The sequence below is a fragment of the Sceloporus occidentalis genome, unplaced genomic scaffold, assembly GCF_023333645.1.
Source record: "Sceloporus occidentalis isolate IW3139 unplaced genomic scaffold, rSceOcc1.0.p SCAF_154, whole genome shotgun sequence".
Lineage (NCBI taxonomy): Eukaryota > Metazoa > Chordata > Lepidosauria > Squamata > Phrynosomatidae > Sceloporus > Sceloporus occidentalis.
The window spans coordinates 1,346,766-1,371,609 of NW_028317134.1; the positions used below are offsets into that span (position 1 = coordinate 1,346,766).

Below are 24,844 nucleotides of genomic sequence, written 5' to 3' on the forward strand. Positions count from 1 at the left end.
ATGGCGGAGGACAGCGAGTCCGCGGCCAGCCAGCAGAGCCTGGATCTCGATGACCAGGACACCTGCGGCATAGACGGCGACAACGAGGACGAAGCCGAGCATGCGAAGGGGTAATTAATGGCCGGGTAAATTGGGGTGGCGGACGGCCTGTGCGGTCGCCTGGCTCGGTGTCTGCACCACCCGGGGGAGGATGGCACATGTATTGTGTGCCGCACATGCCGGGGCAGCAGGGGGTACGGCCGGCGAGCTGGGGCAGTGCCGGCCCCCGGGTGCAGCAGTAGGCATTGTATAGCACCCCCCCTACTGCCTCTGCCAGACGCCCCCCCCCCCCTGTAATATCATATCCTGTATTAACAGTATTGGGCATATGAACCATCCTACACCTTACCTCTGACAGGACTACAACTCCCATCAGCCTCACCCACTGGAAGCCCTAAGTGTTGCACCGACTGGGTGGTGCGGTGCCAACCCTGGTACTTTCCTCTTTTTTTAAAAAAAAAATAATGTAATTGCTAAAAATAATGTAGAATTAAAGCTAAAAATGTTGGATGATCCAGGCGTTAAATCTGTCCCTGGGGCCGGTGTCAGTCGCATCCTGGGGGCTCGCTTGGGTCATTGAGTTGGATGTAATGTTGATTTATTGTGAGCCGTTCTCTTCTGACAGATTCGCTGTTTCCATGTTAGAATTTGTAGGCCTGGATCCTCTTCTATATGACGATTCCCCCTTCCCTCCGAGCTGCCCCTCTCCCACCCCCTCCGTGTGCTACAAACACCCCGGCTCTCCGGCGGAACCTGCGCGTCTCCCTGCCCTTTGTCCTGTTTCTTTTTTTTTTTTCTGGGAAACGAACTTTTTGTGCCTGATCGTTTTTAGCGCGATGAGGATAATCTGTCGGTGTTTATCCCGCTGTACTGCGCTGCGGAATATGATAACGCTATATAAAACAATGATGGGACTTCCACTGACCGTGTTCTGTGACATGTTTGTCATCTTATCACTGCCTGTCCTTTCCTAGAATGTACGTAACCCCCAGCCGTCACGTTACACAGGAGCCAGGTAACCACGGCTCATAGATTTTTAGATTTGGCTCCTAACTTTTTGTGCTATTTTATAATCTGTGTGCTTCTTACTGGCTCCTAAACAAAATCAGGTTGGCTCTCGGATTTGCCAGTCTGGCTCCTAATTTCTTTGCAGTTTATACAGCTCTGATGTGACCATTTCAGTGCCAGCGAGGTCGTTATAATTGGCTAAGGGACTTTAAACATGCATGCGATAGGCATATGGCTACTGAATGCAGGAAGAGACCAACGACTGATTAAGGTCTGAGGAATAACGAAGTGGCCCGAGTGGCTCTGATCTGGGTTTCTACTCAACAATTTACAATTCTAGAAAGCTCGCTATTTTCTGCTTGAGCGACAGAACCCGGTTCCAACCCATGACTTCTTCTAATACGGTTAATATATGTAATCAGCCGTTAATTACCGTAATTTCTGAGACTGTCCCACATGGCTGTGCACATGGGCTTTTTTCTGAATTATTGGGTTTTTTTGCCAAATAGTGAGGGGTTTTTTTTAGATTGGCCTCTGAATTTTTTTTCATGTTCTAAAACGATATGTTTGGTATTTATTTTCTCCGACACCGCGGTGTACTCGATGTATCCGTATGAGTTAAATGCTTGAACTGAAACACTATTGATTCTTGTAGGTAGCAATTTGCCCCCCCCCCCCGAAATGTCATTTACCCCCTTAGGCTCTCGTGGGGTCTCCTGCACGCCTTGCTGTATACGGGGATTCGCTGCAGTTGAAGCGTGCATCATTGGCGGTCGCTGTCACATACATGTTGTGTGGGAAGGAACACGGCTGTTGGTGTGGCACGCGTGGCACCTTGTGTTCACCGTCGTGCAGCACGAGCCTGGCTAATGATTCTTTGTGCCGAGGTGGAGCTCGATGATGGCTCCCACCACCAGTAGTAGTCCCGTCTCTGAACTGCCGCACATCGCGCTGTCAATTTACAACAATTAATTATTTGCTCGGATTCCGTAAGGAAAAAAAGGTAGTGAGTGCGGCGCTCCCTGGCTGAATAGACAAGAGCTGAGTTACTCTTCTAATAAAGAAATCACAGGAGTGCCCGGCCTTCTGTCTCCTCTGATTCTGTAACAAGCCCCGAACAGCCACCAGACTGATAAATTCTAAAGCAGTAATGGGTTAAAACTTAGACACGGTGTGCGTTCTTCACATAACATGTGATCAGCTCGTTTAACCGCGTCTTTGTCTGTTTAGCCGGTACAGACCAAGGGTCCGTGAGCTCTTTCAATCATCCTCAGCAATTCTCTTAGTTGATAATGCTTGTTTCGGTGCGAAACGCGTCAGACATGCCTTTTACTTCCAATTCCATCCTTTCTACTGAAGAATAAGGTTTTCCCAGCGTTTCTGCGTCAGTCGTACGCCACTTTATTCCCCTTCGTGTAACAAGCGATTTCTAAAGATGGTGCATACTTATGATTGTGGTGAAGAGGTTTTGCCTGGAGTCGACATGCGCAGCGCATAGATCCGTTAGTACAATGTAAGATCTGAGATGGGAATTGAGAACACAACGTGTGTTAAACCGTCGGTCTCTAAAACTCCATCTCCTGAGAGCTACACCCCGGAGATGCTGTATTTCCAAGCATAATGAGAGTTATAGTCCACAGTATGGTCAAAGTCTGTGTTTGAGCAGAGCCCTTCTTGTCTGTTTTTATGTGATATACTACATTTTTATGTCTACCCATTGTACAGCGCTACGGAATACGGTGCTATATAAAACAATAAATAATGATAGTATTAGAGCCGCTGTTCATGGTATGGTGTAACAGTTAAAGGGACGCTGTCAGGCGGTTTATTAAAGTACTCTGTAAGTACTTAAATATCCATTCTTCAAAGTTAGGGAACAAATCACTAGTTATATTAAGTAGAACAGGGCTCGACAAATCCCAGGTCGCCATGGCGACTGAGAATTTTGTCCTGGCGCCTAGGTCAGGTGCGTCCAAAGCGCGGCCGGCGTGCGCACACACAGCGGTCTTACCACCTCACCTCGCGGCCGCACCACGTGAACATTGGTCTGCCGGCCAACGCTCTTCGTCCCGTCCCTTTTAAGACGTGATGCTCAAGGGGGCGGAGTCACAAGAGTTCCTCATGAAGGGCTCTTAGATTCAAATTTGTAAAGCCCTGAAGTAGAAGTTGCAGCTCCAGAGGTGCACACTGCTGAGCAATGCAAAGGACTGGGGGGGGGATATATAAAGAGGGTTCTGACGAAGCCATCTATGGATCTGAATGAGGAAAATGTCACCTGTCAGATGCAGTAATGCGCGTGTGAGGTAAGGGGGTTTCCTTTAAGGTATTTAATGTTTGGACAAGAAAAACTGCCGGTTTTCCTAACCCCTTAACGTCCATTGCCGGGTCAGGCACGTCATGCAAAACGGTCACTTAACGACCTATGACGTGCCTGACACGTCATCAGACTTAAGCTTAGAAAGTGATCAACGATCACTTTCTAAGCTTAAACGGTGTTGCTGTAATGCCTCGATGTCGAGGCATTCAGCAACACCAAGATCGGCATGATGGGCCATGTCTGGCCCCTCCCCGGGGCGTCAACATCCGCCATACATTGTATGGCGGTGGACGCCCGTTTTAAAAGCGTTTAGGAGGCGATCAACGATCACCTCCTAAACTTCAATGGTGTCGCTGGAATGCCTCGATCAGGAGGCATCCAGCGACACCAAATACTTACCCCAGGGCGGGGTAAACTTCACCTCCTAAACTTCAATGGAGCCCAGCTTTCTAATCACTATGTGATTAGTAAAATATTTAAAAAAAAAAATAAAACAATTAAAAAAGGAAAAAAAGAAAAAGCTTAAAAAAAACATGGTAACATTTAAAAATTATTATGCTTTAGAGGAACTAACCAGTTCCAGCAAAATGCAAAAAAAAAGTCCAAAAAGAGTAAAATAAATAAAATAAAAAAATAAAGTTTATTATTATGAGCAAGTGCCAAAATTAGCGCTGTATCTTCCCAAAAATCCTGACGTGGAAAAATTTTAATAAAAGCATTTCAAATACCCAAGGGGTGTCTTATTTAAAAAAATGAATGGTTTGATGGGGTAAATTGTAGTGGCCAGGCTCAAAGATAGGGCATAGGCACAGACTGACCGAAATGGGGGAGGAAAAAAAGCGCACTTCCAAAATGTGGCCTTTTAACCCCAAACAGCAGTCAAACCCATGCATGGGTGGTATCACTGTACTCGAGAGATGTTGTTGAACAGATATTAGGGTGTTGTTTGATAGTGACGTATACCTGGAGCTATAAATTTATACCCAAAGTACAATTTGTGTGAAAAAAATACTAACACAAAGTATGGCAAAGGCTGGTGGTAGAATCTCATGCATGGAAAGGGTTAAAATACTAGCATTTAAAATACCTTGGGGTGTCTAGTTTTCAAAAATATATGGTTTGACGGGGTAAATTGAATTAGCCGGCTTCAAAGATGGTCCTATTAGGAGATGGGGGCAGAATGACCAGATGTAAAAGTTCCAGGTTAAAAAATGTGCACTTCCTAAATGTGGCGTTTTACCTCCCAAACAACCCGACAAACCCATGCATGGGGGGTATGACTGTACTCGGGAGATGTTGCTGAACACATATTGGGGGGTTGATTGAAAGTGTTGTATACCAGGAGCTGTAAATCCATACCTGAAGAGCAATTTTAGCGATAAAAAACACAAAATAAATTACTACCACAAAGTTTGACAAAGACTGGTGGTAGAATTAGTGCATGGAAAGAGTTAAAATTCTAGCATTTGAAATACCTTATATGATTATATATGATTTGATGGGGTAAATTGCATTGGCCGGCTTCAAAGATACCCAAAATGGCACATGGGGGGAAGAATTACCAGATTTGGAAAAAATGGTTTTGAAATAGCAAAACGCTACTTGTACTTAATGCTCCATAACATGCAGAAAAAAAGCAAAAAAACATAAAAACATTGGGTATTTCTAAACTCAGGACAAATAGTACAATCTAGTAGGTTTTTTCATTAGCTTTTTTGGTTGAGTAAAAGATTTTTGGGGTAAAAGTCAGAAAATGTGGGGGTTTTTACATTTTTCATCATATTTTATTATTTTTTTATGGGAAATTAGATAATATGATTAAAACAATGGTATCTGAAGAAAGCCCTTCTTGTCCTGAAAAAAACAACATTTAATTTGCGTGGGTTCACCAAATGAGTGAAGAGAAAATTACATCTAAACACGAACACCGCAAAAGTGTTAAAACAGCCTCGGTCCCAATGGTACAAAAGGTAAAACACAGCCTAGTCCTTAAGGGGTTAAATTGGTCTAGCAAAAAATATTATTATTGTTGTTGTTTTATATAGGGCCATAATATTCGATAGCGCTGTACAATGGGATATGAAGAACATCTGAGTAACCATATTTTTATCTATTGGTCTTCCCCTGGGGTGTTAAGCGTAGACCAGGATCGGACTGTATTACACGTTCAGGCGATCTAATCGGAATGCTGCAATTAGGTTCTCTGTAATGATGAATTAAGGCTAATTGAATTAGAACTTGTTTATTGAAAGGAGGAGAAATCCCCATTGATCGCTGTGACGGAAGCCTTCATCACTGGGACCACTGGAGAGGCCTGACTGCCGGCCTCCTCCCTATTGACTATGGGCCCTGGGTTTGTAAAGGCTTCTGTGGCTACCCCCAGCAGTATCATCTCATCACTGGCTGAGGGGATTATCTCCGGCAGACAGCCAGGATCTGCCACCAGGGAGTGACCACCATTGTTTCAGTTTAATGTATAAATCAGTCCCCCCCCCCCCCATTGTATTGTTAATCCCGTTACTGCCCCTGTTGTCTCTGAGAGGCAGATTAAGGGGGCGGTTTGTGTCCCAATATCTTGTTTTATGTTAATGTGTGTTTTGCTGGATATATCCAGCTCTGTGTGTCCAAAATAAATCAGTCTTCGTTTGGTTTTACCCTACACTGAGTCTCGGCTAGTGACTGGGGAACCGGGGAAAGTGTGGTGTCCCAGGCTAAGGACAAGACAGCGGAGGTAGTCGGTCGGACTAGCCAGATCCGTGACAATCGCGTTATTGCAAATAGATGGCCCGTTGTTTACAGATTAAGACTAAAGGGAATTTATAGAGAGTACTAGCATCATGTCTCTGTTACTTTGCGCATGTTCGCTGTCATCACTGGAGTCTCGTTGAACTCAACAATGTGCGGCTTGGTCAAAAAAAATGTTGCAGAAGAGGAGTCCCTTGGTTGAATAACCTTTAATAAGTGGGGTTCTCTCGTATTCTTCTTTCCCTTGCATCTCTTCTGCATTATATTTAGTGTTAGTGACATCAGAGGCTCAGGTAAGATCTCCGTGCCTCCCACATACCGGCTGTCTGTTATTTCGGAAGGGTTAGTGGCAGCCTGTGGCAGAGCTGGAAAGCACCGGGGTTTGGGGTTTCTTGGTTGATCTGCGTGATGTTGATGTAATAAAGCCGATGGTGAGTATGGCAGAGCACTCTCTAGGAAAGTACGCTTTTATGACGAGATTTGGCACGTGTCGTCTCGTTATCGGTCACTGAAATTCTGAGCTCTGTATTGATTCGTTTTAGTCTGTAAACAGCACAGATGTGACCTAGAAATTATACGGCAGGAACGTTGGCAGCTGGAATGCCGGGCAATAAAAGCCGCTCGTCAGACATCCGCAGAGGGTTTTTTTTTCAGAAGGCTTATCCGCTGTCGCCCGTAGCCGGACGTGGTTAGTCGCCGTGTGACCTTCAGAGCAACTTCCTCTTCTATAGTCAGACTCCTGTTTTTGGGTAATGCTTGGTGAACGTCTTCGTCCTTGTACACGTTTAGTTTGAAGCTGGAGATAACCAAACCAAGACTAAAGTTGGAGTTGGCGCGAGAGTTTCAGATTCACCAAACTGACTTCGCTGTACACTATGAAGGGCCAACCCCAGCCTGGACGGCCCTGAGTAAAGTGCATTTTAATATCGTTCACATATAAGCTTGAATTATGAGATCTGATCTCATCGTTAATAGTTTGCAGAATACATTTCTTCTCTGTTGATGGGTTGAGATTGTTGAACCGCGCAGGCTGAGCCTGGCTGATCTCCTACATACGGAAAGTCCTCCCGAGGATCTTTCAAATACTAAACAAGCTGTTTATAGTTGGCTCATAGTCAGACCATGTCCTGTTTTGGGCTTAAACCCGCATTTCTTAATTTGCTTCACTTTACGGAGCGCGGTGCACGTTGGGGTTCAGGCGCGTTATCCGTCCGCTTCGCTTTTTTCTGTTTTGTTAAAGGGACTCTCCAGTTTTCATTTATCCCCCTTGCAAACGCATGCATCGATTCCGCAGCGTTCCCCCCCATATGTGTTTGGGGCCCCAACTACTTGCAGGAGACATGTTCATCCTCTCCCCACCACTCATCTCCAGGGACCGACCCTGTGAATGCGCAGAATTCTTATGTTTTTTGTGTTTGTTGCTTCTTACATCTATTCAACAAAATATACCTTGTTTCACCGAGTCTGTGGATGTTCTGTTTTCTTTATCCACATGCGAAGGCAAATTAATCCGTACTTTTTATGCCCCAAACCTGCAAGCCCCGGACAAGGTATTTCAAGCATATTGTTCTGAACAGGAGTAAAATCTGACCTTGCGCAGGTCGGTGGATCACCCGGAACTGCGTTTTTAGTTATTTGGCACTGCCTCTTATTTTGGGAGCTTGTGGCTTCATCCTCTTACCAATGAATAGAGGATTGTTGGAAGAGAGAAGTGTTTAATTTACAGACTCGCATTAAATGAGCCTTTCTGTAGGCCTATTAACAGACATGTCATGTCATGGGGAGTAGTTACCTCTGTTTGCCTCCATATAACAGCTCTAGTACAAAGCGTTGTACATGTAGAGAGTGAATGCAGTCTGTTTACTTTGAGTACCTGTTCGCCACGCGCACACGTAAACACGCTTTTGATTTGTGCCGAAAAAGATGACACTACAGCACACACACGTATACATACACATGCACCGCTGTCCATCTACTGCCATTGTAAATCTGGGACCTTATGCTTTCCTGTGGGGGCATTACAAGACACCCGTTACATCACACCCTCGCAGGAAAGCATAGGGCGCCGGATTCATGATGCAAAACCCTTGCCACCAGGAAGTGGTTTCCAGTCACCAGACCACCATGACCAGGTGCCCGGGGATTGTCGAGCTCTGGTTTAGTATATGTTATATAGAAAGCGTATTTCCTGTAATGTACATACAGTACTGCTTGACAAGCGTACCATTTTGTTAATCTGATCATGATTCAGTGCTTTCTTAAAATAATTCCCCTTGTGGCATTGTGTACTGATCACTAGACACGTGCAAATGGCCCAGAACGTTTCGGACTAATTTTTCGGTTTGTTTTTTGGCCCATTCTTTTTCAGCCAACAAATTTTGTTCCATGCCAATTTGGTTCATCTGAAAATATGAAGGCATTTTTAATTTGGGAATGGAATTTGTTGCCACTTACACATTCTCATCTCTCTCATGCTCTCTAAATGTTTCCCTACCTTCAATGCCGACCAGTTTCGCTTGTGCCGATCACTTCCGCTTACATATCTTCTTCTATCTTCTCTATTCTATTCTATCTTCAATCCTTAATCTGGTATCTTTTTTCTTCGTCCGGATCTCCACAGACATAACTCCGCAACTTCCGCCAAAATGACGCCTTCCGCCTTCAATCAGAGGAGAGGACGTCACTGCAAGCACCACCATATTGCCCTTAGGTGCTGCTGTGATGTCATCTCCCTGATCCTCCAATTGGAGGAGAGGTGTCACTGCAAGGGCCATAATTTTGGTCCATTTACCTCAATAGCCTATGTGACTTAAAACTAAAAAGCTGTTCTTAAATAATAGATATTAATATATATATATAGTTAGTATATAGTTAATATATAGTTTTCCTTAGCTAAAAAGTCAAAATTGCACTCGCCCCCAGAGTTCATAAAATGTACAACTGCCTGGGCATTCGAATGGTTAATTCTCATTATTATGTGTAATAAAGCGCTTCTGGCATTATATAAATAAGAGTATGACAATAACATCATAATAATCATGACCACAGGACTTCAGAAACCTAGTTTCTAATACAAACATGCTCTATTATTATTATTATTATTATTTTCATGATATCCGTTATGCTGCATCATAAAGCGTAGAATTTCTCTGGGTGTTTATTACATGTAGAGCGTTTCATTACGTTGAGTAATGTAGCGTTTAAACGTTGATTCTGCTTTAACGCAAGGACCTGTCACTTTGGTGTCATTATTCTGTCCGTTCTCCCCGGCGATCAGTCGGCGGCGGCTGGCCGCACCGCTCCGTTTCCTCTGTCATTTGTATGCATGGCTTGTAATTGTTTGAGTCCAAGTACATCTTTGGTTTGAAACTGTCTCGGAGTGCAGTACAAGAGTTAGTCTGTACAACTTGTTTTCCTATTTCAGTTCCTAACGTCGGACAGTGAAGGCATTGAGGCGCCGTCAGGTTTATGGTTTGCATGCCCTTGCGGCTTTCCTTTGGGCCCCCTCCGATTTTTCCTTTTAGATTGCATGGATTTTATTCTAGAGCTCCCCCTCTCAATAAGGAGATGTATTCTGTCTGTCTGAACTAATAATCACCATGTAGACTTCCATTTCTGTGCTGCTGGACGTATCAAAAACAAAAATAAAAAGTCTATTTTGTGCCCTTAATATGCACATTCATTCGCCTGTCTGCTTCTATAAAGCTGCCTTTTGGCTCATTCCCTTTTTTCTTCTGTGTCCCTTATGACAGCCCCTGTTATCCGATTGAATGGGTAATAAGGAACCTTCCCTGAGCTTCCCAGCTTGTTGCATAAATACACCTGCCATGCCTTGGTTTGGTACTCCATACTTAACTCTAAAGGAACCCTCCATGCACATTCCAGATGTTACCGAGAGTTACCTTTGGCAGCGGGTTGCTTTAAGATGATGTTCTGTGACTCTGTCCCATCACCTTATCTCATTGTCAACCTGCCAAAGAAAGAGGAAAGAACTCTGCCAGCAGCTGTCTGTCCTTCGGTAGCAGCCATATCCCTCCTGTTTGCCTTTGTGTATCTTAACACTGCGGGATCTGATTGCTTTCTACGGCAGCCATGGGACGATATACATATTGCAAGAATTCCCTGGGTATCATTTATGAAAATGTTTTTTTGTACCGTAAATCCCTTCTGAGCAGTAATAGAGTGGATGCGGATTACATGTATGCTTTGGAGACAATTAGTGAACAATTAATTGCAATTTTTTTTTTTGCTTGTAGTCGAAGCCAGCGCTATATATATTTTCTTTTCGTTGTATTTGTGGACATGTGAAAGCTGATATGCTAAGAAAAATTTACTTGACATCAGCTGATGGAGGTACTTTGGGTCTTCGGCCCCCATTCCCTGGGGAAATCCGTGGGTACCGGCAGCAGTGCTGGAGGATTGTTGCTGCTGACCCCCCTGGTTCGCTTGGCACCAAGACTGCTGTTGTGTATAATACTGCCTCTTCCTCTTATTATAAGGCACTGGACTCGGGTACACAATAATATGTCCTGTACGTTCACTATATTTCCATGCAGTACTTCTGTAGAAAGGAAATTATAACTATTGTACATATTACTAAAACCATGGCGGATAGACAACAAAAATACCGTAGTTCCTACAATTCAATCAAAAGGGACAAAAGCCCTAGACACAGCAAGCAAAATAAAATATACTATTATCAACATATGGAAGGCCAAGGTACACACACAGACACGAGGTACCATCACAGTTTGGCACATATACACTTCATTGATTTCTTTGCTAACACCATACACTAATTCACACTCATATGCTGACACTCATGCTGATGACTTACTGTAACATAAACAACACCATTAACGCTAGCACCACACATACACTGGCTAACACTATACATATATAAGAATACACACTAACCATATGGACACATGCACACCGACTCTAGCACTATACATATACACACATACACCCTGATACTACAGTATACTCACAAACACACACTGACTCCAGCACTATACATATATACACACACACACACACACACACACACTACTCCCCCTCTCACACTCCACACCACTGCCTTGTACCATCGCAAATCCAGCACACTATGCTTTTGTGCGCAGTGAAGCGAGTGACGTGAGGCATCCGGTGGGGTCACGTGACGTCCGTTATGTGACCCCGCTGGGCGGCTCACAGCACCCACTACACCAGATTCATCATGGCAGCCCTGCAAAACCCTGGGCGCCAGGAAGAGGTTTCTAGCCGCCATGGTGACCTGGTGCCCAGAGACTGTATAATGTGATGCACAATTGGCTTTAAACTTGGCCTGTGTGAATAGTTTAGTCGTATTCCTTTAGATAAAATATAAGCAGTTAATAATGTTGTCACCCCAATAAAATAATAGAAACACTATGAAAACTGACCCTGCCTCCAGCGTCCGTCAAACTGAAGATGATCCCAGCACACACAGGGTTAAATAAATAATGTCTGGGTCTTGGATCATAATACGTGCACTGCCAGATTTAACCCTTTTGTGTTATGAGGAATGGTTCACCTATAATAAAAATCAATGTGATTTCTAAGCATAAGGCTCACCCCTCACTGTAGCTTTGCGAGAGACTCCTGCGACAATGCGTATTGTATGCTGGAAGCTGGCGTTCGAGCTGTTACCAAGGTTACGTTGGATGCTGTTCCTAAATCTTACACGCCAAGTCTTCAGCCTGAAAAATCCTTCAGCTAAATTCAGATGAATCCTTCATGCAGGTGCATGGGCTAACGTACATTTCAGTAACGCCATAGACTGCCAGCGTTCATAGTATTTTTTGTTCCATTATAGAGAAATTATTTCTGCAAATGTAAGTCAGTTGGATTCTGGATTATAATCACCAGCCAAAGCTTTATATGTGATGGCGTTTGGCGTTCTTATGATATTACATCTGATTCGTTTTTCAACGTAGTTGTGAAGTGCTGTGTAGGCCGTATTTGGGGGTCACCATGGCCCACTCATAGGGCAACCAAGCTACTTTGTGGCGGATGCTTTTAGTAAGAAGATGCAGTTGATTATTAAAATGTTACAAGACATTATTGTTCACCAATAATTAGACCTTAGCAGAGAATCACATAATTGGATCATCCCAGCAACAGCTTCATTAAACACTGCTTGGGGATTTCGTCACTAAAGTGGGAGATGGCAGGAGATTTCAGCTCCCTCATATATTAAACCCCAGCGAGCTTCTCTTGCATGAAGAGCTTGCATCTTGAAAATGGTCTTATGGATTGAACTATGCATTACGCATGGCCTGTCAAGCTCCATTTGAAGGAGGAACCTGTTTAGCCCCTCATAATACATACTGAAGTTGGTGAGCTGAAGCAGCTTTAGTGAATAAACCCTTCTCTCTTCTGCTATACTCTATATGTTCTATTGTAGATATCTAGAAATAAAATCAAATGCTACGCAAACATTCTCAATATATATTTGTATAGGACTGTGAGTGTGACGTTGCAGAGCGCGGCATGTAATATTTATTCTCTACAATTTACCAACAGAAGTCCTGCTGGAGATCTCGGGGCCAAAAAGAAAAAGAAGAAACAGAAGAGGAAAAAAGAAAAGCCAAATTCTGGGGGGACCAAATCTGACTCTGCATCTGATTCACAAGAAATTAGAACACAGCAACCTTCAAAAGTGAGTGTTCTGTTCATCAGCACATGGAATGTGATCCAGACATAGAATCGTCATCCGAGACATGTTTGTCTAATTAAATCTGCCTTCGGGATCATATGTACTTGTTATTTCTAAAACACTGTAATTATTTGAAATGCTCGTAGATACTAGAGTTATCAATTAGGGACTTACTGTATTTTGCATGGATAACTATCATAACATAATTATTTACCTATTTTATTCTCGGTAAACTTCTGCTGTAGGACCAGAATGTTTTAATGGGACTGGAACAACAATATAGTCTATATGGTTGCCACCTTTAAGAATCTGGTAAGGCGAGGGGTCCACATTAGCAGGAGACAATCATGAAAACTATATTAAGACATGTATCAAAGATCACATTTTCCTCGCCTTGTCGTGAATCTCAGAGCCCAAATAAAACTGTTCTGGCTTTGTTGCTGTTGGAGATTGTCTGCTGCCCCACAGAAGGGAGTGCGAGGCTCATCACTTCTGTAAGCGGTACCCAGTAAAGATGTTAAGTGGATGTTGCTGATGTCAAGTTGGACACGAAGGCTGCATTACTGGACAGTTATCTCTTTCAGACACTGATTCACCCGTAGGATTACTGTCAATGTTAATATATATCTCAAAGCAATGTTCACAATGACTTATGCCCGTCATCCCTGCCAGGGTATGGGCTCCCAACTGCAGATCTTCAGAGTCCTCTGTCCTGAGCCATTCTCTCTAGCTGGTTCTAGCTGTAGCCCATCTTTTTGGTGTCCGCCTCAAGGTCACGTCGACAGGTGTTTCTTGGATGTTTTTCTCCACTTGCCATGAGGGTTCCACCTCAGTGCCTGCCTGGTGATGTTGGTTGGCTGTTTGCATAGAGTGTGCCGTATCCAGCCCACAATCGCCTCACAATAGCTCTCCTTTATTATTATTTTAAATTCTGGACCTGTGAAGTGGGATATATATATATATATATATATATATATATATATATATATATATATATATATATATATATATATATATATATATATATATATATATACACACAGAGAGAGAGAATGTTATATATATATATATATATATATATATATATATATATATATATATATATATATATATATATATATATATATATATATATATATATATATATATAGAGAGAGAGAGAGAGAGATGTGTTAATTTGTTGCTGTTGATCCAAAAGATGTTATAGATGGAAATGTTTCATAGACTAGCGGCTCCCTTTTTTTTATTTTTTTTATTTAGTTGTACTTTTACTTGGCAGCTACGTATTCGGTCATTAAAAATGATCTAATCCAGAAGCACCTCGCTCTATGAAGAGGTTTTATACGCATTGCTCAGACTATACAATTTACCTGTGGTTTGAATTATTTATTGCTTCTTAGTGCTCTGTGCCCTTGATAGATGTAAATCATCACTACACAAGTTGAGATGGTTTAACTCGGGGTCATTCGGGACAAGTGAAATAAATAATTTGTTTAAAGACGAGTGTTAGCCAGCGTTGTGCGGTTGCCATTCGTGTCTGTAACAGATTTATGTTGCAATATCAGAATTTAACATTTGTTAGGAAGATTGCAATGTTTTTATTTCTCTTAAAGGGGCATGATCTTTTTTTCTTAAATATCCTATTTAATATTAAAGCACAGGGTAGAATATCGAAAGGATCAAGTTGTATGTAAGGCTAGAAGCACCTAGACAACCCAAATAATATATTATATACACACTGCTGTCACTTAGAAATGTCCTTGTTTTGGGAAGAAAATTAAATTCTGTCCAGTAAAATAACATGAAATGGATCAGAACTCCAGCGCAGACGTAGTTAATGTTGTGAATGACTATTGTAGCTGTAAACGGCTGATTTTTTTATGCAATATCTTCATAGGTGTACAGAGTCCCCTTATCACTCCCATCACTCCTTTATCACTCCTGTGTTCCAAAGTCACGTTGGATGTTCACTAATCTAAGTTTAAAAGGCTGACTGACTGTTAGAAAACCCTTTTGCTACAGCTAGAAATGTCATTGTTTTCCATTAAAACGGCTAAATGACCCCAACCTTTTGAATGGTAGCGTATATATGTATTGTGACACAATACCCCTTCACTTGGTACTCTGTCTGGGAATCTTTACTTACACACAGTCTACCAGGATGCAGAGACGGCTCAGACACGAGGAGGGTAAAATAAAAGGCTGGGCCTGTTTTTATTTTGTCATCACAGGCATTACAAAAAATAAATAAATCAAAACAAAAAGCCTTGCTCTCGTGAGCACTAACTAATACACAGTTCTCCAGTCTAGCTACAGTTGGACGGCTTATCCGTTCCCAACAAACAAAATAACAAATTGTATATAATATTGGCAGCACTCAGTAGCTTAGCAGCTCTCTCACTCAGGGAGCCAAATGATCTCCCTCTTGCACTGAGACCAGGAGGCTACTTAACTGCCTCTCCCATTAATTAGTGGAACCAGGTGAGTACTAGGAGAGTATCCGATAATCTCCGGACTGGATTCCCTCCTGCTGGTCTTCGGCTGCTCATAAACTGTGGAGTGGAGCACTGGCCCGCCCTACTCTCCAAATGCTCCACCCCAGGGACCCAAAACACACAAATAACAACAGACGTTAATAAGTCCAATATTAACAGTACATCTCCCTGGGGCTAGAAAACCTATTGTGGGTAACCACCCTGCAAAATATAAGGGGATATATACACTCCCTCCATTATCATCCCCTGCTTTCTGTCACAGTATATATATATCGTGAATCAGTTATTAATTTAATAAATATCCCGCTGGTTATCTAGGGAAAGTGTCTTGTGAATGAATGATTACTTAAATATAAAATGTATGTTGGCAAACGGAAAAGATATAAAAATCATGCAGTTTTAATAACGCAACACTTTGTATAGCTATAGGCAGCAATAAGAAGCACCAATCCTAGTATGTATTGTCTGATCCCAGACCCTTCCCAGAAATAATTATGGGTACAGGAATATGTATTATATGTATGTTTACTGTTGCTGTGGGAAGTGGTGTATGAGGACATGGCTTTCTGCATTTTGATCATTTTTTTTAGTGGTAGATGTATTAATTAATGGTGGTGTTTAGTTTGAAGCTATAGGGTATAGATGTATTGTACACTCGTTATCTTATAGGGCGATTCCATTCTCTTTGTACCATTGCATCAGATTTCTTTATCACCAGTAATTCACTCACTTTGTGTGTTATATGTTGTTATTGTTTTATATAGCACCGTCATATTCCACAGCGCTGTACAACGTTTTCAGTTTGCTTTCCTGTACCCACTTAGATGTGTTGACGGCTGCTAGCTTTACATTATTCTGCATTTCTTAACTATTTCTTAACCACTTTTATTTATTTTTGCAGAATCCAGCCATTCCAATGCAAAAGCTTCAGGATATACAGCGAGCTATGGAGTTGCTTTCTGCGTGCCAGGGACCTGCAAAAAACCTTGACGAGGCAAGCAAACGTAAATACCAGTTTTGGGATACGCAGCCTGTGCCCAAACTTAGTAAGTTGGCAATAGGGCAATCGCAGAAAGCTATGTAACATGTGCTTGTGATTTGGAAGGTATTTCTTGAATGCAGGGTTATCATTTACACTGGGCAAAAGAATAAAACCATGCCATGTTATTCCCATGTGTGCCAATAGCGTGTTTAACTAGCAAATATCTGGAAAGTTAGATGAATTATGTTTATAATTATTATTGTTATTATTATTTGTTTTATATAGCACCATATTCTGCAGCGCTGTACAACGGGTAAACAGGACCTAACAAGGGGTATTTAACATAACCAACAGACTCACAAAAAAACAAGGGGAACCTGCTGAAATGAGCTTGCGATCTGTATTTTGGAGCGTTTAAAAAAAACGCTACATACTTTTTCTTCTTCTAGAGTTTACCATTAAGATAACATGAATGCCAAAGCAACCTTGTCTAGTTGGCGACCGTACTCGGTAAATTGAATGAAATAATGGATAGCTATCCTGGATGATTCAGCTTCTCGGTGGACAGAATTGCTTTCCATAGTGATTCATTTTTAAAGGTCAATTTTGTGGGGGAGTTTTTCTGGGTTTTTTTTTTTTTTATTATTATTTTATTTTATTTTTCTTAGAAAATGAAGTAAAAGAGTATTTTTCCCCCCACCGGGATCTTGGAATCACGGTCTGCATACTAATTAAGCAGGATTTGACTTAAAGGGAGATCAAGGTCATTGAGAAGATAAAAGGGGGGGAGAAAATGGCACAATGCAATCTGAATATCATTAAGTAAGGCATATACCTCGATATAAGAAATATATTCTCCCGACAAAATATGATGCATAGGGTTTTGTAGCCGTTAAAGCACATGATGGTTCCTCGATTGATATATGTATTTAAAATAAGTAAAACACAAAACACACTGCTGTCTGTAGTTAAGGCTGCAAGGTTGTCTTCTAATCCGGACCCTTCTAATGCGGACGGGCTGCGGGGTAACGGGTTGTGCTCATCGGTATGCAGCGTTCAATAGTGGATCTATCCAAGTGTGCCGGTGGTTGAGTTTCACGTGATACCTGCCAGTCAGAGAATGGTCTCTGAGACGCGGGATCTATGGGGGTCTAGCTTTGCACTCAAATGTGAACCTGGTGATCTTAATTCCAAGTACTTGTCGCTGCACATGGCGTCCGTACACGCTGCATGGCCAGGATCATACTGGCTGAAAACAATGTCATGTCTTCTAGAGAGAGAGGCGCTAGCGCACTCCTCGTTTATGTCAAAGTACAGAGTAATCCTTTACCACACTTAGTAGACATTATATTATTATATTATATACCACATGCTATAACTTCAATATTGGGAGAACTGATTTGTTACTAAATATAACAGACGTGCCATAAATCAATAAATCGTACCCACTCTCCAAATAATAAACAAACATGTTTTTTTCAGGTTTTTTTTAATTCAGATGATAAACCTGTTTTTTTTAATCATATTACACAGAAATAGGGGTAAACACGGCTTCAAGTCCTGCTGACATAAGCAAATACACTGCTGCGTAGTGCCCCAGAGGTGTATACCTGAATTGTTCATTACCTCCTGTGACGTATACGTCTAGTAAATGAATAACCATATTATTTTATCGTGTCAGACGAACTTGTAACGCGTCACGGTCCCATCGAACCCGATAAAGAGAACGTGCGTCAGGAGCCATATTCTTTGCCTCAGGGTTTTATGTGGGATACGCTGGATTTGGGCAATGGCGAGGTGGTAAGTGTATCTGCATTCATTTAATTTCATCTAGCTTTAAATGAGAATAAGAGTTCAAGTTGGCATTTATGGAGTAATGAAAAAATGGCTGAAAATGATAATAATGTACTCGCTAAATCTGTATCTCATTATTCGGAGCTAGGAGTTGTGTTATTGGTGCAGCTCAGCACTTGAGACCCTAAAAAAAATTTTGAGCAAATAATGGATTTCAGTTTAAAACACTGCAAACAATGAATAAATAAACCGTCTGTCTGTCCGTGAAGACTGCCCTCGGAGCCTCGCAGACTATCTGTCCAATAGCCGTCCCCTTTATGACATTACAGAGACAGCAATGACCAGAACCAAGAGACGGGACAAGGGTTGGCCAAGTGACTTTTTTAGAGTAATTTTCTTTCTAAAAGTATTGTTCTCGTTCTCTGGCATCGTAGCCAATGTGGCTCTACGCTTAATAATATAAAGTGCTTTATTGTTTAATGTTTTATATGGGCCTTTTCCCAGCTGAAAGAACTGTACACGTTGCTGAATGAGAATTATGTGGAAGACGATGATAACATGTTCAGATTTGACTATTCTCCTGAATTTTTACAGTGGTGAGTATCCAAAAACCTAATTGCTAAGAAGTTACCTAGGTTTTAGCTGTAAACCCTTAAACGCTTAAGGCCATTAGCACCATCTTTATGGAGCATCCCAGTATATGTATCTATATAGCTACGTGTGTATAGTGTCATAGCTACGAGTGTATAGTGTCATAGCTACGAGTGTATAGTGTCATAGCTACGAGTGTATAGTGTCATAGCTACGCGTGTATAGTGTCATAGCTACGCGTGTATAGTGTCATAGCTACGCGTGTATAGTGTCATAGCTACGCGTGTGTAGTGTCATAGCTACGCGTGTGTAGTGTCATAGCTACGCGTGTGTAGTGTCATAGCTACGCGTGTGTAGTGTCATAGCTACGCGTGTGTAGTGTCATAGCTACGCGTGTGTAGTGTCATAGCTACGCGTGTGTAGTGTCATAGCTACGCGTGTGTAGTGTCATAGCTACGCGTGTGTAGTGTCATCGCTACGCGTGTGTAGTGTCATCGCTACGCGTGTGTAGTGTCATGCTGCGAGTGTGTAAAACATAAAGTGATAGGTCCATATTATCCTCAATGTTAGAGGAACATCATGGGGTCAACAGAAGTAGGGATCCTTGAAATAGTAGAATAGTTGCCCAGTCGCTTTGAACCTCTGGAAACAGTTTCTTATCCACGTCTCAACATTTGGAATAAGGAAAGGGATATGCATAAAAAATTTTTATTTGGACATCCCCAGTCCTGTCATCCTAAATGCCAAATGATGAGCATGCGCCAATAAGAAAACAATGCTTCATTTTCTGTAGCGATAAGCACTTTAAACGCTGAATGTTTCTAACAGGGCACTGCGTCCTCCTGGCTGGTTGTCTCAGTGGCACTGTGGCGTCAGGGTTTCCTCCAACAAGAAGTTGGTTGGCTTCATAAGTGCCGTTCCTGCTACCATCCGTATATATGACAAGTAAGTCAGCCAGACCTAGACATATATTACGTAGCCATATGCAATGCATACATGTTCATTTCTTTTTGTTAGAGTGAAATAAGGTTCTGTTAATGATGTAAATCAAAGTGGTCCAGCTGTGGCCGGGGAGCTATGTGCTCATTATGGTGACTGTAAATTAGGATTACTTACCGCTAGCTGCCTGATACACCATGTGCTGCGGACTCGCACAGAAAAATACATTGTCCCCTGTTAGATCAGTTTCTGAAGTTAGTTTGTAAAGGAGTCTACAAGTAGAGTTGTTGGTCCCTTATGTTACACTTCACCGGGGACATCTCTTTTGGTTACATGAAGGGCCGAATTCTGGGACATAATGGGATTTCTAATCTGGATTATTCACCTTGGAAACGAGAAGAATGCTCTTTTTAGATAGGCGTGAAAGTGTCAGCGCAGTCTGCATGCGGCTGTGACGTTGTGGAGCACTTACTCCTCCTTTTGTCTTTGCATGTCAGTATAAAGAAGATGGTAGAAATCAATTTCCTTTGTGTTCATAAAAAGCTGCGATCGAAGCGCGTGGCTCCTGTGTTGATACGAGAAATCACAAGAAGAGTGAACATGGAGGGGATATTCCAGGCCGTTTACACAGCAGGTGTTGTTCTCCCAAAGCCTGTGTCCACATGCCGGTACGTAGAAAAGCAAAGATGGAATCCGGATATGCAGTCAATTGCTATCAAAATAACCACTGCAGGCAGTACTGCGCAGGCACGTTCATGCCGCTACTGCATTTTCCTGAACGATTTGTATTTAGTTATTCTATATGTAAGGTACAACGGAATGATTGCGTAAAAAATAGTGAAGCGTTGTGAAACTTTTTTGAACTGTTGGATCATGAGGTCATAGCTGTGAGTGTATAGTGTCATAGCCATGAGTGTATAGTGTCATAGCCATAGGCTTACTTAATCGTTTTCTTAAGAGTAAAAAAAAACACATAGTGTAATGCCAGAGTGACACCAGCAGGTCAGAAATTGTGTGCCAACAAATAAAGAATGCCCAAAGAGGGCAATGAAGGCAGACCCTTGTTTTTCTTAACAATAGAGAAACTAATTTTGTATGCAGCTTTCTTTCTACCTAAAAGCCCATCTGTTCCGAGGCAGGGTTTAGAAATGGAACGATTGTAACGTGCCTTTAAAACCGTGCTGGATTTGGAGTAGCTATTTCATATGTTAGTTAATGAGCTTTCCTCTTCTAGGTATTGGCATCGGTCGTTGAATCCCAGGAAACTGGTAGATGTGAAGTTTTCTCATCTCAGTAGAAATATGACATTGCAGAGGACAATGAAACTGTATCGACTGCCCGATGTAAGTGACCCCAGCGGCCGCAGGCACCTCGTACGCGGAGGGGCTCGTGTGTTTGTGATTAGGAGGGCTCTTGGCATGGAACAGAAGAGCTTTCTGAGCGTGTTGGTGAAGAGGAGCAGCAGCCGGAGAGATCGATATAAAATAATCATTTATCAGATTTTCAGCTTGGTCATAACATTGTGTGTTAATTCTGTGCTCTGCCGTAGGCATCTTCTCATACACCTCATTAAGAAATATTTGTTGATGTTATGGTATTTGTCCCTTTAAGCTTCTAATATTTTACAATAACTTTGGCTTCTTTTAACTATTTAAAATGAAAGTCCCGTGGACTAGATATTTTTTGTGTTAGCTTTTGCCCTACTTTACCCAGAGCAAGGGTATAGCAGGGTTTACAAAAGCACTAGGTGATAAACCCTGAGTAATTCTGTTTTACTACAGTATGACAAGGGTGTATGTGTATATATATATATATATATATATATATAGTGCAAGATTCTCCTTTAAAGCCTTTGCAGTATTTTAGTTGTGTTCTGATTTAACATGCATACCTCAGAGGTCAGCCAGGGTTCTCGAACGTCACTTCTCTGGGCAATTTGTATCACTGCTTGTAAGTAAACACGATGAGCTGCTGCGTAAGGGTTGATTTACTCAATCTGCCTGGAGCTACAGACTCTTCGTTATTGCATGCTGCTCTAATTATAGTATCCCCTGGAGTCCAGGATAGTATTAAGGCGTGCTGGTATAACATGTTATTAACGTTGCTCATTTCTTTCTTTTCTTCCTCTTAAGGCCACAAAGACAGCAGGCTTAAGACCAATGGAAAGAAAGGACGTTACAATGGTGCAGAATCTGTTAAATAACTATTTGAGTCAGTTTAACCTTGCTCCTGTCATGAATGAAGAAGAGGTGTTGCATTGGTTTCTTCCTCAGGATAACATTATAGACACCTTTGTTGTTGAGGTAGGTTCCAAGCGTTGTGGGGCTCTATTCAATGAGCCTTCTAAAAAAGTGCTAAATGCTAAAACCATTCTCGCCAGCAATCGATTCAACACCCGGGGCACGTGGGCAAGTAACGAGGGGGAACTGATCAAACGCGCATACAGGCTCAGCAAGCGTAACACCCTCAAAGCAAAACCTCTGGGCATCCACTTGAGATCAAAGTAATTGAACAATCTTGGTAAACTGGCTGTAAAAAATTTTCCAGATCCCCTTTATACAAACAGAAACATCATAAATAATAATTCCCAAAAAGGACCTCTGAGTAACAAAAAAAGCCATAAACGCAGAAAATATGAAATCATTTCATATCATATCCCTATCTGCTAGAAATGCCGATTGGAAAGATAATGTCCAGAAATGGTTTCATATTTAGTAGATTGTATAGGACTGGGTTAGCCTGGATGTAATTTAGCTTCGGAAGACATATATTTTAAACAATTTTTTTTGTGTTATATATATATATATTTTTAATGATCTTCCCTTTTCATATGGGTAAAACGGTGTCTTTGGCTGCTGAGACTTCTGTCAGCAAGTACGTTATTATTATTATTATTCATTCAACATTGTAACAGAATTGAATTATGAAAATCATCAGAAACCTGTCCGTCTTTATCAGACTTTGGCTTACTTAAATGAACATTTGTTTCTGTTTCAATTTTGAAATCTATTAAGAAGCTTGTCCCTTTAAACGTAACTTTCTTACCCTGGCCAACCCCAGCATTGGCTCTTGCAGAAGCACGGGACCCCCGTGCGTATGAGCAGAAATCACAGAAATCCAGCGCTGGGTCTGTTTAGTGTAACGTTTTCCATTGACTTCATTGGAAGTACTTACTGCCCATATATATATATATATATATATATATATATATATATATATATATATATATATATATATATATATATATATATATATATAGGCTCTCAAAGGATGGTCAGCACACCAGGTCTTTAATTTCATCAGGACACTGAAACGTCGACTTTGTTTGTCGACGTTTGTCAAGTTGTTAACTTAAAGACCTGGAGTGCTGACCATCCTTTGAGAGTGCTTTGTATGGAAACTGCTGGTTTCTAGCAGCAGGCTTGGAATATTTCGAATGGTGTGCAATGGACTTTGTGAGTAAATATATATATATATATATATATATATAGGGATAGAATTACTCAGAGTTCTTTAGTATTAATTCTTCTATAGCAGGGGTGTCATGGACACTTAAAATGTCCCCTTTAAGCATCAGCTATAGTATGGGAATTAAGGCACATGTCAATTATTTGTTCTGCTATATGGCATGTATAGAGTGACATTTAAGTGGTTTTGAATGTCTGTGTATTTTAGCTCTATATTGTCCACTCATCCACTTTTTGCAGCTAATTCACTATTATTTCATCTCTCCCCAGAACTCAAATGGTGCTTTAACAGACCTTCTCAGTTTCTACACATTGCCCTCCAGCGTTATGCACCATCCAGTCCATAAAACTCTCAAAGCGGCTTATTCATTCTACAACATCCATACAGAGACTCCTTTGTTGGACCTAATGAATGATGCACTAATTATTGCCAAATTGGTAAGTTAATTGATTTCATGTTACCTTGGTTGCCAGTAGATCAGGTTTAAGTTGTGCTCTGGGATGGACTGACTTATGAAAGGTGCCAGAGGACGACGACTTTTTCAGCCGTACGGCGCAGGACCTCAAGACGCCCATCTGACCTCTATAGAAATCAGCGGTGACTGAATGCTGGGAAGCGGGCAGCCGCTTGATAAATGATAAACGTGCATCAGGTTTCTCTCCCGAAGCGTTGTCAGCTTGATTTGATATTGCTTTGATCCCAGTTGAAAGTAATATTCGTGTGACGGTGCATATTGAGGGGCTGCAGGTTAACATCTTTCTTTGTCTTGGCAGAAAGGATTCGATGTGTTTAATGCTCTCGATTTAATGGAAAACAAAAGTTTCTTGGAAAAACTGAAGTTTGGTATAGGCGATGGCAACCTGCAATATTATCTGTTCAACTGGAGGTGCCCGGCTATGGAATCCGAAAAGGTGATATACAAAATAGGTTTTTGACATGTAAGGGTCAGAGAGTCATGTGGTGCACGGATACATTCTTCATGTATATACAGCCTGTGGCCTTAAAGAGGAATCGTCGCAGGTTCCAGCATCATCTTCTTGTTTCTCAATCTTTGTAATTGTTTTGGAGATATTTGGTTTAGTAACTAACCCCAGGAGCATTGAGAGCTATGTCTCAAAGTGGAACCAGCAGCATGATCCAGTCATTTTACTGCCTTGTATTCCTCCATTCTCCTCATCCACCTATAAAGGCTTATTTAACCTAATCACCAAATGAACAATGGGGGAGAGATAAACAGTCAACTAAGATACCCATGGTAAACATGAAATATGGACTTTTAAAGGAAACTGGTCCTGTTTTCACGTTAAATCCATTTTGCATGGATTCCAGTTCATTTTACCGCAGGCACAGTTTAGTTATCAGAGTTCGGAAAGAGACTTTTGTCATTTAACTCCTCCCTAGCGGGCTCAGAAGGCAGCAGAGGCGGCCAGGAGAATTCCAGTAACGAGGCATTGTGTGCTCCCGTATGTATGCAGTAAAACATATTGGAGCAAGCTGAACTTATAATGCTATATATGTAGGGCTTGACATATATATTTCCTATTTTAAAATGGAGAAACAATGATCTCATTTAAACAAAAATGCATTATTCAAAAGCATAAAAAAGAAGTGATGTCAGCTCTTTGTGTCATAAAACATATGATGTCAGGGTCACCTAAGGAGAAATGTAAACCCTGGAATTTTGCATCAGTGTTCATAACACAAAAAAGAGGGAAAGAGCTAAATAAACTAGGAGTTCTTAAATAGTACCCTTTTTTCCCCTGCAGGTTGGTCTAGTGTTACAGTAA

At 41.6% G+C, this 24,844-nt stretch overlaps 1 protein-coding gene across 1 annotated transcript; it reads left to right on the plus strand.

Moving 5' to 3' along the window:
- Positions 1-24,844, plus strand: LOC149280544 (glycylpeptide N-tetradecanoyltransferase 2-like). The gene is made up of 12 exons (XM_089500389.1): positions 1-110; positions 12,656-12,791; positions 16,185-16,329; positions 17,947-18,065; positions 18,564-18,655; positions 19,479-19,595; positions 20,087-20,257; positions 20,824-20,932; positions 21,722-21,892; positions 23,327-23,494; positions 23,831-23,968; positions 24,824-24,844. Exons 1-12 carry the CDS (start codon positions 1-3, stop codon positions 24,842-24,844), a joined length of 1,497 nt encoding a protein of 498 aa, XP_089356515.1.

What these genes read in the sequence shown, in the direction of transcription:
- LOC149280544 (XM_089500389.1), top strand. Translation starts at nt 1, where the DNA reads ATGGCGGAGGACAGCGAGTCCGCGGCCAGCCAGCAGAGCCTGGATCTC. An exon ending in GAAGCCGAGCATGCGAAGGG is followed by an intron (nt 111 to 12,655) that starts GTAATTAATGGC and finishes ATTTACCAACAG; the next exon opens with AAGTCCTGCTGGAGATCTCG. An exon ending in AACTGTATCGACTGCCCGAT is followed by an intron (nt 20,933 to 21,721) that starts GTAAGTGACCCC and finishes CTTCCTCTTAAG; the next exon opens with GCCACAAAGACAGCAGGCTT.